General features: G+C 51.8%; 5 protein-coding genes across 5 annotated transcripts; 1 reads left to right on the top strand and 4 right to left on the bottom strand.

Annotated features, from left to right (window-relative positions):
• Positions 1–706: 706 nt before the first annotated feature.
• On the bottom strand, positions 707–2,188 carry N7474_008742 (bifunctional nucleoside/nucleotide kinase/histidine phosphatase family protein; the record flags this gene model as incomplete). The annotated part of the gene is made up of 2 exons (XM_057200152.1): positions 707–1,387; positions 1,439–2,188. 2 exons carry the CDS (start codon positions 2,186–2,188, stop codon positions 707–709), a joined length of 1,431 nt encoding a protein of 476 aa, XP_057050853.1.
• A 1,117-nt stretch (positions 2,189–3,305) lies between these two features.
• N7474_008741 (ribonucleoprotein) lies at positions 3,306–4,375 on the bottom strand (the record flags this gene model as incomplete). Its single annotated transcript, XM_057200151.1, has 4 exons — positions 3,306–3,513; positions 3,568–3,930; positions 4,026–4,290; positions 4,348–4,375. 4 exons carry the CDS (start codon positions 4,373–4,375, stop codon positions 3,306–3,308), a joined length of 864 nt encoding a protein of 287 aa, XP_057050852.1.
• Positions 4,376–4,761: 386 nt separating this feature from the next.
• Positions 4,762–5,728, top strand: N7474_008740 (uncharacterized protein; the record flags this gene model as incomplete). The annotated part of the gene is made up of 2 exons (XM_057200150.1): positions 4,762–4,817; positions 4,879–5,728. 2 exons carry the CDS (start codon positions 4,762–4,764, stop codon positions 5,726–5,728), a joined length of 906 nt encoding a protein of 301 aa, XP_057050851.1.
• A 560-nt stretch (positions 5,729–6,288) lies between these two features.
• On the bottom strand, positions 6,289–8,316 carry N7474_008739 (uncharacterized protein; the record flags this gene model as incomplete). Its single annotated transcript, XM_057200149.1, has 1 exon — positions 6,289–8,316. One exon carries the CDS (start codon positions 8,314–8,316, stop codon positions 6,289–6,291), a length of 2,028 nt encoding a protein of 675 aa, XP_057050850.1.
• A 1,612-nt stretch (positions 8,317–9,928) lies between these two features.
• Positions 9,929–12,122, bottom strand: N7474_008738 (fungal specific transcription factor domain-containing protein; the record flags this gene model as incomplete). The annotated part of the gene is made up of 5 exons (XM_057200148.1): positions 9,929–10,465; positions 10,518–11,419; positions 11,468–11,934; positions 11,984–12,039; positions 12,090–12,122. 5 exons carry the CDS (start codon positions 12,120–12,122, stop codon positions 9,929–9,931), a joined length of 1,995 nt encoding a protein of 664 aa, XP_057050849.1.
• Positions 12,123–13,070: the final 948 nt, after the last annotated feature.

Raw genomic sequence — 13,070 nt, 5'->3', positions numbered from 1 at the left:
TTCTCAGACTTCATACCAAGTAATCGCCATAGCGAAACGGCACGGGCCGTTATATTATAACTAGTCTTGCAGCACTCAACTGCGGGTGAGGTTCGATAGGCCGGTCTGGCTATTCGGCCCAAGCAATAGTCCCGGAATTTGCAAGGACAGCGAGAAATCAGTTATAAGAACGTCAACTAAAACCTCGTTTGAAATCCTTCCCGCTCAAATATTATTCGAGCCTTGAGGTTCTTCCCGCATACTAATGATGTGCATGCGGGGTCGAAGATGATGCTCTATGCATGCTGTAGCTTGGATAAATCACGGCCTCCCTTTTGCTGCCGCTACTCGGGGTTCGTGGAACGGTTGGGGGGAAGAGGAATGCGGAGCTGACTGACTCACAGAGATAAGCAAGGATTAATTCGAGGTTGCAGAACGGGCTTTTAGGCCAAGGAGTTGGATGCATCGATGCCAGCAGATACTTCCTATTGAAAGAAATAAATCATAAGCTTCTTACGAACCGAATGAACCTTTCTTGCTAGAGAGAATGAGCACCCGTACGGAGATAAGAACAATAAAATCAAGAATAGTGGTATTGGTATCAGAAAGACCTAATGCCCATGTTTGTCCATTTCCATTCCATTCCATATCGCCCAGGAGCAAGAGAGAAACACCCGACCTAGACGCCTAGAACTCATGCAAAGCCCAAATCCACCACGCAGGGCATTTACTTCCCACCCTCCTCCTTGGACTCGCCATCTTCCTTTACCTCGGCCTCCTTCGGATAATCTTGATGCTTTGCTGACGATCCCTTCCCCCTCCAAGTCGACACAGCTGGGATATCAGCCTTGAAGCGCTGCTCGTCCGTCCCATAAGCGCGGGGGGTGAGCTTGATCAGCGTGTGCAGCGGAACCTCCATCCAGGGACTCTTCTCCTGGGGCACATTCAAGAAATACGAATAGATGCAGCGCAGCACAGCCTGGTGGGTCACGATGATAACGTTCTCGGAGCGTTCCAGCTCCATGATGATGGGTTCGAGACGGATCACCACGTCGCGGTAGGACTCGCCGCCGCGGTAGCGATAGTTATACTTGTCCTCATCGCGGGCGGCAAAATCCTCCGGGTACTTCTCGGCGATTTGTTCGTAGGTCAGCCCGTCGCAGAGGCCGGAGTCTAGCTCGTCCAGTGCTTTCCATTCCAGCTTCTCGTAGCCGGTTTCGGCTTTCAGGTGGCGGGCGGTTTGGATCGTGCGTTTGAGGGTTGAGGTCCAGATGACGATCTTCGTGTTTGGCGGGACGCCGGATTTGCGGAGGAGGGAGGGCAGGGCCTTCGCGTATCTCTCGCCGCGCTCCGAGATGTTGGAGTCGCCGCCGATACGGCCTGTCAGGTTGAATTCGGACTCGCCGTGCTGGGTTTTGGTTAGTATGGATTCGTGATATATCGGATTAATAAAACTTACACGAGACAGCCAGATCGAGCGGGGCTTGATGTGGAGGTTCTGAATGTAGTACACTAGGCGGCTGGAGAGGTAGTCCTTGATCTGGTTGATGATTACAGTGGAGCCAACGTTGATGAGCTTGACGTAGGTGAAGTGCTTCTCGTGGTCGTCGATGGTCTCGTAAGCCTTCTCGTAGTTGCGAATGCGAGTGCGGAAGTCCAGCGCCGAAGCCTCAGGGTCCTGGCCCTTGTAGTCCGGGGAGGTCGTCTTGACCTCGAGGATATTGTTCATGATCAGGTCCTCGTCATCGCAGATGGATTCTACAAACAGAGTCTCGATATTGGCCTGGTGGCACTTCTCATAGATCCACGCACGCCGCGCCTTGGTAGAGTTGGTCGCGTCCAGGATGGCGACGACGCCCTTGCCGGACTCGAACCACCTGAGCATGTCCGTCATGGCAGCCTCAACGGCGACCCGGCGCATGCGCTCGCCTTCTTCGTTGTGAGGATCGAAGAAGGTGGCAGCCGGCTGGGGCGTGCTGTGACGGCGATAGCTGCCCACGTTGAAGACACGCGCTGGGATTCCCACCCAGCCCAGGTAACGCATGGCTGGAGGACTGTCAGTATGGGTGGAGCAGAGCGTCAACAAGCACTTACCCTTGCCAGCAATGAGACTCTTGCCTCGGGCCGGCAAGCCAACCATCACCACACAGATCTTCGAGTCATCGGACTGGATACCGGCGGCGTCAGTCTTTTTGTAAAACACAACCATGGCAAGAAGCACAAAGGCACGAAAGAGGAAGATAGGGTGAGAAAAATGCAGATGAAAGAGGAAGAGCGAAAAGAAAGAGAAGATGAGGCTTATAATATGCTCGCTGCCAGCGCAACGTCAAGCCGCTACGTTGCGTTTAGATCAGGCACCGGCGAGACAATCAATACCATTTCACCTGACCAGAAGGCTCGGCGTGACCATCGCTGGCTGTGACTCTAATATAAGACACAGTTATGAAAGGCACCAGGATGTTGATGATGAAGAGGCTGTTGCTTGCTGTATACACAGCAGACAATGGCGGAGAACCATAGTATTGACGGCTCACACCAATTCTTTGGGAGATGGTGTGTTAATTGGCAGATGAAACATCACAATTGGAGATGTCCACACCACTATTGCCTTCCCACAGCAACAATTGGCATCACCATTTTTGATCATGAAGTGGTGGAGGCCGCACACAGAACAGCCGAGGCATTCCATTCATGGCAATGCATTGCACAGCACGAAATGCGGGGGAGGGGCAGAACACAAGAACAAAAGAAAACCAAAAACTACTCACACTAGCCACAAAGACCTTGTGCTGCTGCTGGCTCCGGGCGACACTGCCTGAGGGCATCCTGGTCGTCATGGTGTTGATTGATGTTGGATGATTGGGGAGAATAGGAATGGGAGGTGGGGGGGAGAGAGAGAGAGGGATGGGATCCCGACTAGAGTCGGCACGACAGACACTCAATCTAACATGAAAAGAACCAGGAAGGACGAATATAGGGATAGTTCTAGGGTATAGAGAACGAGGCGAGTGTGGATGGAGAAAGAAATAGCAAATGCGGTGAAGAGAATGAATGAATGAAGACGCCAACGTCATCCCCCAGACCTCGGGAAGTCCCGGTGCCGGTTTCACCCTACTATTGACTACAGAGAAGAAATATTCGGTAGAGTACCCATGGATCTATTCTATCTATCTTCTTTTTTTTTATGTCCGTGTTTAGCATACTAGGAAGCTAGTTAGTCGGGCGGAGGGACAGGGGTCCTCCTATTATGAGCTAGGTCGGTGGTTGAGCCTCTCTGGGGGGGAAGATTCGACTGGTTCCTTTGTCATAACTCCGTCACCCATCCTTCACTCCTCACTCTCCTTACTGCTGTTATTCCCACCCCGGGCTCGCTGCACCCGCAGTGGTCCTCCCCAGGGTCCCTCGGCACCATTCAGCTCCTCCATCGCCCGCTGGGCTTCGTCCACGCTGCTGAGATCAACAAACAGATAGTAATGCTCGCCGGGCTCAAATCGCTTCGCCGGGTGCGGGGTGAATAGCTTGCTGACATTCTCCCTGCAAATCATGAGCACTTGCGCGTATTTCCAGGAAGAAAGACCCTGAACTTACACAGTATATCCGTCAAAGAAGCTCCGGATCTGGCTCTGCAGTGTCTCCAACTCGCTGAGACGCGGCAATCCACCAACATACACCCGCTGGCTCGAGTCGCTGTTTATCTTAGCAAAACTGGTGTTCTCCTGCCGGCGCCAGCGATCCACAGTGCCAGAGGGAGAGGTAGTCGAAGGTGAGCGCGAATTCTGATCCGCCGACGACCGGACGACCCCGGGCTTGATTCTCAGCGCACGACCGAGCAACTCCTTCGCATCCAGCTCGGCCATGGCCTTCTCCGCTTGCTCCTTGCTCTCCAGGTCGACGAAGCAGTATGACGGGTTCCGACCGGTGAACGGATCGAGGGCGATGTCAATGCGCTCACTATTCAAGGGAAAAGTTTAGTTCCGGTTTCACTTTCGGGGTAGTAGCCACCACCACGCCCAAGACCACACAAGACAAGAGAAAACCATGCATACATCGGGAACTGCGCGGCAGTGAAAAAGGCCTCCACATCCTCCGCCTTGGCTGTGTACGGCATGTTGCCTACATACAGGCGCCGGCCCTCGGAGATGGCCTGCGGGACGTGCGGAGCGGGCTTGCTGAAGGCTGCGCGGGAGGTGTTGGTGCGCGACGGCGAGGGCGACGACGGTTGCGGGCTTTCGACACTCTTCATGCGCCAGTTGGGGGAGTTGAAGGCGCGGCCATCAGTTCGGACGCCAGCCTGAAACGGCGATCGAGGCGCTGGATAGAGAAACTTGGTTAGATTTTATCTTTCTGGTGGGAGATGATGCAACGCACATTCTTGGGGGTTGACGGTGTCGGCCATGGTGACAATGCTGAGGCTGATGAAAGATCACACACCAAGAAATAGATATCGAAGTAGTAGAAGGCTTTCTTTCAGTCAATCTCCAGAACCAAAAATAATAATCCCGCTCAACTTTTTTTCCCCAAACAAACAGTGCAAATCATCCTCGCTCCACTTCAGCAAACAATTATTTAAGCCCGAAATTTTCTTTTTTCCTCTTTTGTTTTCTTCCTCCTCTTCCACAACAAAAACATAACCAAAGAAACTAACCACTCTGGCCTCCCTACCCATTGGTGGCCGAGAACCAGTGAAATCATGCCGACCTCATCAGCCACTGGTGGCACTCGCCTTTCCTCCGTTCCTGTTCGGGTAAACTAATACCAGACACATCCCCAACCAACACAAGCATGAAGGTATATCTAATTCGACATGCGGAGTGCGATCACAACGTGGGCCAGACAGCGTATGTTCCAACAACATACGCAGCACTGACCTGACAGTTACTCATATGATGATGATGCCAGCGGCGATGCCGACCACTCCGGCCTAACCGAGCTCGGCCGGACACAGGCACAGCTACTGGCGCGGCATTTCCGCGACAATGATGTCCGCTTCACAGCCGTGTTCTCCTCGGACCTGGATCGCGCGACCGATACCGCGAGAATCGTCTGCGCGCAGCAGCTCGGAACCGGTCCGGCGATGGAGCCCGTTCAGACGGGGTTGCTGCGGGAACAGTTGCTCGGGACTAAGGTCAAGACTAACTCGTCTACGAATCGCGGCGCTGCTGCATGGGATTCATCAGATGGAGGATCTTCCCAATCCTCAGAAGAATCAATGTCCTCCATGTGCGCACGCGCGAATGCTTTTCTGCGCGACCACATCCTGCCCCGGATGGCTGACCGGACGAGCGCAACTGACGCGGTAGTCGCTGTTGTCGCGCACGGGGTCATCCTACAAGTCGTATGGGCGTGTCTAGCCGACCTCTTCGATGACCGTTCCTTTAACATGGCGCCGGAGATGGGCGGGGATGGAAATTACATGCACCCCGTGTGGTCAAACACCGGCGTCATGGAGCTGGATATCAGACCCGATGGTCCGCCTGAGGAGATGGTGTGCCGGAATCCAGCCCAGCCAATTGCTAATCCGCCCTGGCGTTTGACGCAGGCCGTGCAGCCTATTTCACCTGGTGGCAAGAATCCCCCGCTGAAGGGGTGGTCCATTACCATTCTCTCGGTGGATAGTATGGATCATCTGCAGGCTGTGGGCGAGCAGGAGCTTAATCCGGCAAAGTCTGGGAAGTTGGAGATGGATGCCAGGCATGAGGCTAGGCAGGGCAGTATGGATGAGTTTTATCGGTTGACGGGGACGGCCTGATATACACTACATGGTAAGTCTTTTTTTTTGTTTCTTGTTTTGGGGAGGTTGTCTCTATATGATGAAGCACGATTTCACACAGACCTGTTCTGAATCCTTCCGTGAGGATATATATTTCAATGTTCAACTGCTATCTGATTGAGACTGGTGTTACTTTTGTTTCTGCTGCCTTGCATTGCACCTGTGGTGTTCTTTGCTAATTCGTACAAGGTTGCAGTGATACATCATTAAATAGATCTCAGATAGATGATTAGTTCATAAAGAGATACAGGCTCGTGCAAGACGGGCCGTTCTACACTCTTCTCTATATTCCGAGCCCCACTGCTAATGCTTAGAACCTGCCATTGATTGGAACTCATATGGCGAACAACAAACTTATCGTGGGTCAGTAAATGCTTCAGCTCATATCTACGCAAGTATTTCCAAGACACATGGAACCATTTTTGGAAATATATACAACCTTGAATATATGCTGCACTGTACAAACAGCCAATCCCAAACCCAAAACCAGCCCAAACTCCTTGCTATAATTAAACACAAATTCCTCAACCGCATCAAAATCAAGCCTGAAACCCCAAATCCTGCACGGGCACCGTCTCTTCCTTCTCATACAGAATCTCGGGCTTAACATTCCTCCTTAGCAAATACCTGTTCACAAAATATGGAATCTGACGCAACCCATACTTAGCATGGAACGTCGTCGAGACCGAAAACACCTGGTCCAACTCCTCAAGCGTCTTTCCCTTCGTCTCAGGCAGGAACATAAGTATCAACCACCATCCGACAATATTCCACGCCGCATACCAGCAGAAGGCACCCGTGGGCGTGAACGCGTTACGCAGCGAGGGCCACGTCACACCCAACAGGAAATTGAAGAACCATGTCGTGGCCGTTGCGAGTGCCATCCCGTAAGACCGCACGTAGAGCGGATATGCCTCTGCGGAGTAGGTGAAGGGAACGGGACCCTCGCCGGGGGAGTAGACGATCCCGAAGAGGTAGGTTCCCAGTGCGATGCAGCCGATTCGAGCGGAGTGGCTGGTCTCGGGAATGTAGAAGCTGAAGCCTGTGAAGAACATAGCCAGTGCCATTAGGGGGAAGGTTGTGAGGAGGAGGTTGCGACGGCCAAAGGTATCGATTGTGTAGAATGCCGGCAGGGCGAAGAGCCAGTTTATTAGTCCCCAGCCTAGTGAGGCGGAGAAGGCAGCCTTCGGGGAGAATTTGGCTTCGAGGAAGATTTCAGAGGAGTAGTAGGCTATTACGTTGACGCCGCAGAACTGAGGGGTGGTTATTAGTTGGGAATGGTGCTGGGTTGGGGGATATAGCTCACTCACCTGCTGCATGAACATGACAATCTCCGACGCTAACATTGCGCGCCGGTTCCGCGGAACAGTGATCATCTCGACGATCTTGTTCTGGCCCAGTTTCATGGTATTTTCCGCTTCGAGCAATGTGTGCATGTAGTACAGATCACGAGCAGCCTGGATCTTATGATGGCGCAAGGTCCGCATGGACTCGTAAGCCTTATAGTACCGCTTCTGACCCATATACCAGCGCGGCGACTCCGGGCAGAGGAAAACAAAGCAGCACACGACGACTGCGGGAAACATGGCCGAGGCCATCATGAGCCTCCAGTTCAAGCCGACAATGCCGGCTTTATCTGCAACCTGGATAAAAATCAGGTCGGCGGCGTAGCCCAGGAAGATCCCGAATGCCGTCCACACCTGCCACTGCATGACCAAGGCACCACGAATGGCTGGTGGCGCCGTCTCTGCTGCGTACACGGGCACAGTACTCGACTTCGGACCGATACCAAGACCGAGCATGAACCGCGCGAGCAGCATGTGCCACCATGTGTTGACGAAGCCTTGCCACAGACAGGTGATGGCTGAGAAGCAGCATGTAAGAAAGATTGTTCCTCGACGGCCGAAGTGGTGGTTGAATGGGACTGTGAGCCAGGAGCCGAGGACGGCGCAGCAGAGATATGGAGCGGCGTTGACCAAGCCAGCCAGCCATGATGACCTGGATCCGTCGTCCGCGATTCCGAATTGGGGTTTGTAAAAAATTTGGGCGCCGTTGACAACCGTTTCATCTATATTTATGAGTGTCGTGGTTAGTAAATTTCTTGGAATGAATCTATAGTGCTGGGTTGTATAAGTGCGGCACATACCCATTCCCTGCACGGCGGCGCTGAGCGAACACAACGCCACAACCGCATACATCTTCCATGGTTGCGACCAGCGATGTGCAAACTCACGCCGCAACATCTCCTTCTCCGGGGCCGTCAGCCCCTCGACAGTAGCATACCGTTCCGGCGCTTGCGCGAGCACAGCACCCAGCTCAAATGCGCGAATGTCCGATGTATCGCCCATCTCGTGCATGATGGCAAAATTGCGGCCCTGGGTACGCAGCTCCGAGGCCGTGAAGCCGGCCAGCGGATTGGAGAGTTTGGCGTTGAGATTGCGCCTCGCGCGCTCGGCGGCCGTGCCCCATGTGCGCTGGGGCACGAAGGGTTCGCGCGGGAAGTCGGCGATGTTCTCTCTTTCTTCGAAAATGGGGTCGCCCAAGAGCCCTTCGGCTTTGAGGGACATGTTTACGGGAAGACTGACTGGGCCGAGGCACGAACCGGCCAGATGAAAGGAAAAGGGAGAGAAAGAAGATGCTTATGGGAAGACCTGAAGAGGGCAAAGAATGAGAAAAGAACAGAGATGCAACAGACACATCAGACCTGACTCGAAGCCTTGCGAACAAATTACCTCAGCCCGGGCAGATCGTCTCCCCACGAGGCCCACGAGTGGACTACCCGGCCGGGGTTTAGTGCCCCATAGTAATGGGGGCCAAGCAGGATTTTAGGAAAATGATTGGGCGAACGGCACTTACGGCAGACACCGGACTGATCGCATCCTGGCGCAGGCGGGCCAGGGTTGCGTGAGGATCAATTAGGTGATTGGCGAGAATATGTATGCGCCCCGTGGAGGCCTGGAAGTGAGTGCAGTAGTCTCGAGGCGGAGCGGACAGCGAGAGCGAGAATTTCTCGTCTGGCGCCCGGGTGAAATGGACGACCAAAGCGATCACCGCAGGAGACATAGTGGCGTCGCAAATGATAGTAGTAACTGGGGACAAACCCAAATTGTTGGGGCGAAATGTGGCTGCCAGGCCGATTGAACAGCGGAGGTCGATTGAACAGCGGATGAAAGGGGAAAACGGGTTGATCCTTCGGTTCCTTCGCTCTAAGACTTACCCCGGATTGGCAGGATGGTGGATATTGTGACTAGATTAAAAGTAGTTAAAGTGGCCATTCTGAGTTAGGTAGGTTGGCCCCGAGGTCCAGCTAAAAATATTTTTAGAGATGGCGTTCGGAGGCATTATGGGGGCCAAGCCCTTCCATAGCAGAACAAAGTAGCTAGCCCTAACTACGTGCCACATGGCATGATCGACTATCCCTTTATGGGACTGCGGGAAACCGGCTAAACGACGTCTCCCAGCTAGACAGGGAGACCTGCGATTAGTCTTGAACAGTCAATCAACTCTGCACGTTGCTTATTGGTAGGTCTGACTCCCTAAATCTGAAATACTCTGGAGAGAATTCAGACAGTCCCAACAGTTATAGCGACTAAAAATAATATCGAGCATCTGATTGGGACACGAGCGTGAAGTTAAATACTTTTGAATACCAGGTCTTCGACATGAAGATATCCGTTTGACTGGTAAGGCCGTGTTGGTACAGATGCCTCTGCTCGAAGGACGAAACCAGCATCCCCGCACGTATTTAGAATCCGAGAAGAGAACCCCGCTTATCGCTTAAACCGCTCCGTTTGGATCTCGGGCGGCGCCGTCGGTCGGCCTCAGTGCGAATCGCCGAGAGCACGTAGGATCAACACGCAAATTCGCCCGCGTGACGCAGCTAGCCTTCCGGAGCCTTCTGTGGGTTTCAAATGTTCAAGATAAAAGCATTTGCCAAGACCGAGAACCTTCCAACTCTCCTGTTGTTACTTTGCGGTATAGAGAATTCGCTCGTGCAAAAGATACAACTGTAACCTGATGTGTTATTTCTGCCGCGTAAAGACAAAAATCGCACAATAACCCTTGTTTCCTGTTTGACGCATCTTCCGAATTAATATAATATATTCAGTGGCTATTCTATAGATGCGAAGCGTGATTGATCGCTAATCAAACGCGCTCAGCGATACCATGTGGTCTCAATCACAGATTGCCAATTTCCCATACTCCAGTATAAGGATTTTCACGGTCCTGAAACTGGAAAAATGGATCATGCATAATGTCCATGAAAGATGCATCGCCTAGAAATCCTGATCCCGACCACGCAAATGGCTCACGCAGCGGCACTTGTTCTGGATTATTGTCAAATGGGTCCGAGTTATGCCGGCTCCAAGGCTCATCTTCCGAATTCTCATCATCGGCTCGTCCATGCAATGTACTCGAGCATGGCGGCATCGCTTGGCCTCCATCCGATGTGTCGACTGCTGTTGCGAAATGGTGGAATACCTCGGTTTCGACTGTCATTTGTCCTCGGCGCTGTTTTCCAAGGGGCCGCAGGAATGATGCATCGAAGAGACTTTCTCCTGGAGAATCGAATTGAGTCTTGGGAGACTTATGACAGAGAATATCCCACATCAATGCCGTATCTATTGATAAAGTCCTTCGAGGCTGACGACCATCACTTGTTGTATGTGGACTGACGGCAAATGCTGACCGAATGAGTGTCTGAATTTTTTGATGCTGAACTGATGTTTTAGTAGGTTATCACGTAAAGCACTTGATTCACACTCACTATTGCTTGTATTCTTGGCCATCTGGGCGCTAGATCCCCCAGAAATCTCGTGCAAGTCTCAAGCTTCCGTTGAGAAGACTCTCTCACGGCGGGATCCGCAGCGCGGCAGTAATAAATGTGAATAGTGGCCGCGATCGCCACCGCATGACCGAGAAAATGGTCAGACAATTGATACCCCTTCTCGATAATCATGTCAACGAGTCGAACGGTCCACGTCGTATGAATAAGCGCAAGCTCCGATGATGTCTTCCAGAATGTGTTTGGTACTGCAAGCTGGGCAGACTGTTGAGGTCGCCAAGAGTAAAGAAAAGGGTGGTTAAGGACACTGTGTACAGCGTGGTAGGTGAACTGAAGGTACAGCCAGGCACTCCAGTACCCACGGTCGCTGTTCAGTTCTTCTGGTGACTGGTCCTGAAACCTTGCTGAATCGTATCGATGGGTGGTAGGAAAGTTTGTCTCGATGTCCATCAGGTGAGCCCCAATGATACAGTAGCCGGAGTCTACCGACCATGGTGGTGTGGTATCTCCGCTAGCGCAATGGGAAACATAATGTTGTACTTCACTCCAAAGACTCGATAATTGCACCATGTAAATCCATATGCCTCCTCTGGATGTAAAGGCACCGTTCTCCTGAGGGACCTGAGGAGGCTTCGCTCCCATTTCCCGTAAAGAGTCCGTGTTAGCAACCATGTACTTCGGGTTATGAATATCTTGTAGCATGTTTATGTGCATGTTGTGCGGAGCGTATTGCTGGTTGAGAAGATGGATGCTCCAAAACACTCTTCTTCGTTCTTCTAATTCAGGGATAACTTCACCCTCGTGAAGCTCAATGTCAATGCCTGCACACTTGGCGAGGTCTGTTGCAAGGCCGATGTGTAGTCTCGCAAGGTGAGTGTCATTGGCTAGGATCAAGTCAGCAAGACACCATCATTTCGTGAGAGAATCCTCACCGATGTATTCTGCCAGTGCAATCAGACAAAAGCTCTGTAATGTTGAGAGGTTCACGGTGCCTTGGGCTATGCGGAACATGGCATAGCTGCGAGCGGCCTCGGCGTATTGCCGGCACATTTGGTCTGTTCGTCCTTCCAGAAAGGGGTTATTTGAGTAACGCAGAGAAAGACTAAGTATGCCGAATACCACCTCGCTCCGACATTTTGCTGGGACAGCAAGGTCTTCTGGGTGAAAAAGCCACAGAGGTTGCTTGTGGCAGTATTGGAAATAAAGGGCAATACCCTCCGTAATGATCTCTTTAGGTGGCATTGTAAAGGCACGCGTATTTGTACTTTGCATAGACATCTCACCACTCGGCCTTGTAGGCATGATAGGTATCTCCTGCCTATCACTTGATTCCAATGTATTCTCACGGCTTTGGATGCGACGAGAGTGCGACATGGGTGTGTCAACTTGGCGATTTGATCTGCCATAATTAGCAGCGACACCAAATGATCCGGAAACGCCACTCGCACATTGGTCCTTCCAGCATCAGTTCCATCTTCTCTTCAAGTTGCAGCAATCGGTCTTCCTGCTAAAAGTTAGCCGCTCTCTCCACATCTGTTACAATGAAGCCCGTACCAAAACCCGATCGCCCCCATGAGATCTCTCCATAGGGTCATAAGTTCTGTTATACTGACATGTTTGCCGGAGGCGTGTGCAAGTTGAGCACGCCGGTCGCTCCCCTGGACATCGTGTCTTTTTTCGCCTGCAGATATTTAATGCATGAGTCGCTTTACAGATGGCTGGTGCTGAAGGCCGCGACTCACCTACAGTTTTCACAGGCCTGATGTGATCTCTTGCTTACACGGGAGTTCATTAGGAATGGCTGCGACATCAGAGAGACCGAGAGAAATAACACTCTGCTGCTTTGTTAAGGCATTTAGGGGTCGAAGGAGCGCGGGGCTATCATCGGATTACAACCGTCCATAGGTACGATAGCACGGTTCCACTACTGACCCACGCAGGAAAACCATGCCATAAGCGGGAACTGATGACCTAACTTGGCGGATTCTTTGGGTTTTGACATGACAAGAACTGTACACGAGACTTGGAATAGAACAGCTTCGTCTTTCAAGGCTGTATTACCTGTCCAGGATAAGCTTCCACTGTACGCTCCCATTATTGAAAGCAAAGGGTGGATGTTTGCTTATCATACTGACAGGATTCAATAGGAATATATGACGCAAATCTACCTGAGGATAGTTATCGAAAAAGGTTACAGTACACAATTTGGAGTTACCATTCCAGAGAGTAGAGTGGACCATTGACAAACAGCCCGGCATTCATGGTATTCTGAGCAGCAGTGTAAAGATGCATGTCCACGCCAAGAGGTCTCTTGAAGAGAGAGTCTGTATTCAAAGCCCTGACCCGAGGCTTCACGTCGGAATAGTCAAACTTCCAGTGGCAGCATTTATAACTATGGTTGTCAGCGAGGGTTTCCGTATGCCATGTGTTGTCGAATTTTTACTGGGGGAAGTTGATCTTCTGCTTTTTATTCAAATGCAAGTTGATCCAACGCCCTGATCACACGACAAGTTACTGAAAATGCGATAATAGGCT

This window comes from Penicillium riverlandense, assembly GCF_028828495.1.
Source record: "Penicillium riverlandense strain IBT 135883 chromosome Unknown utg000007l_segment0_segment0, whole genome shotgun sequence".
NCBI classification, from domain to species: Eukaryota; Fungi; Ascomycota; class Eurotiomycetes; order Eurotiales; family Aspergillaceae; genus Penicillium; species Penicillium riverlandense.
The sequence above is the reverse complement of the archived record's forward strand: the minus strand, read 5'-3'. Positions and strand labels throughout refer to the sequence as shown.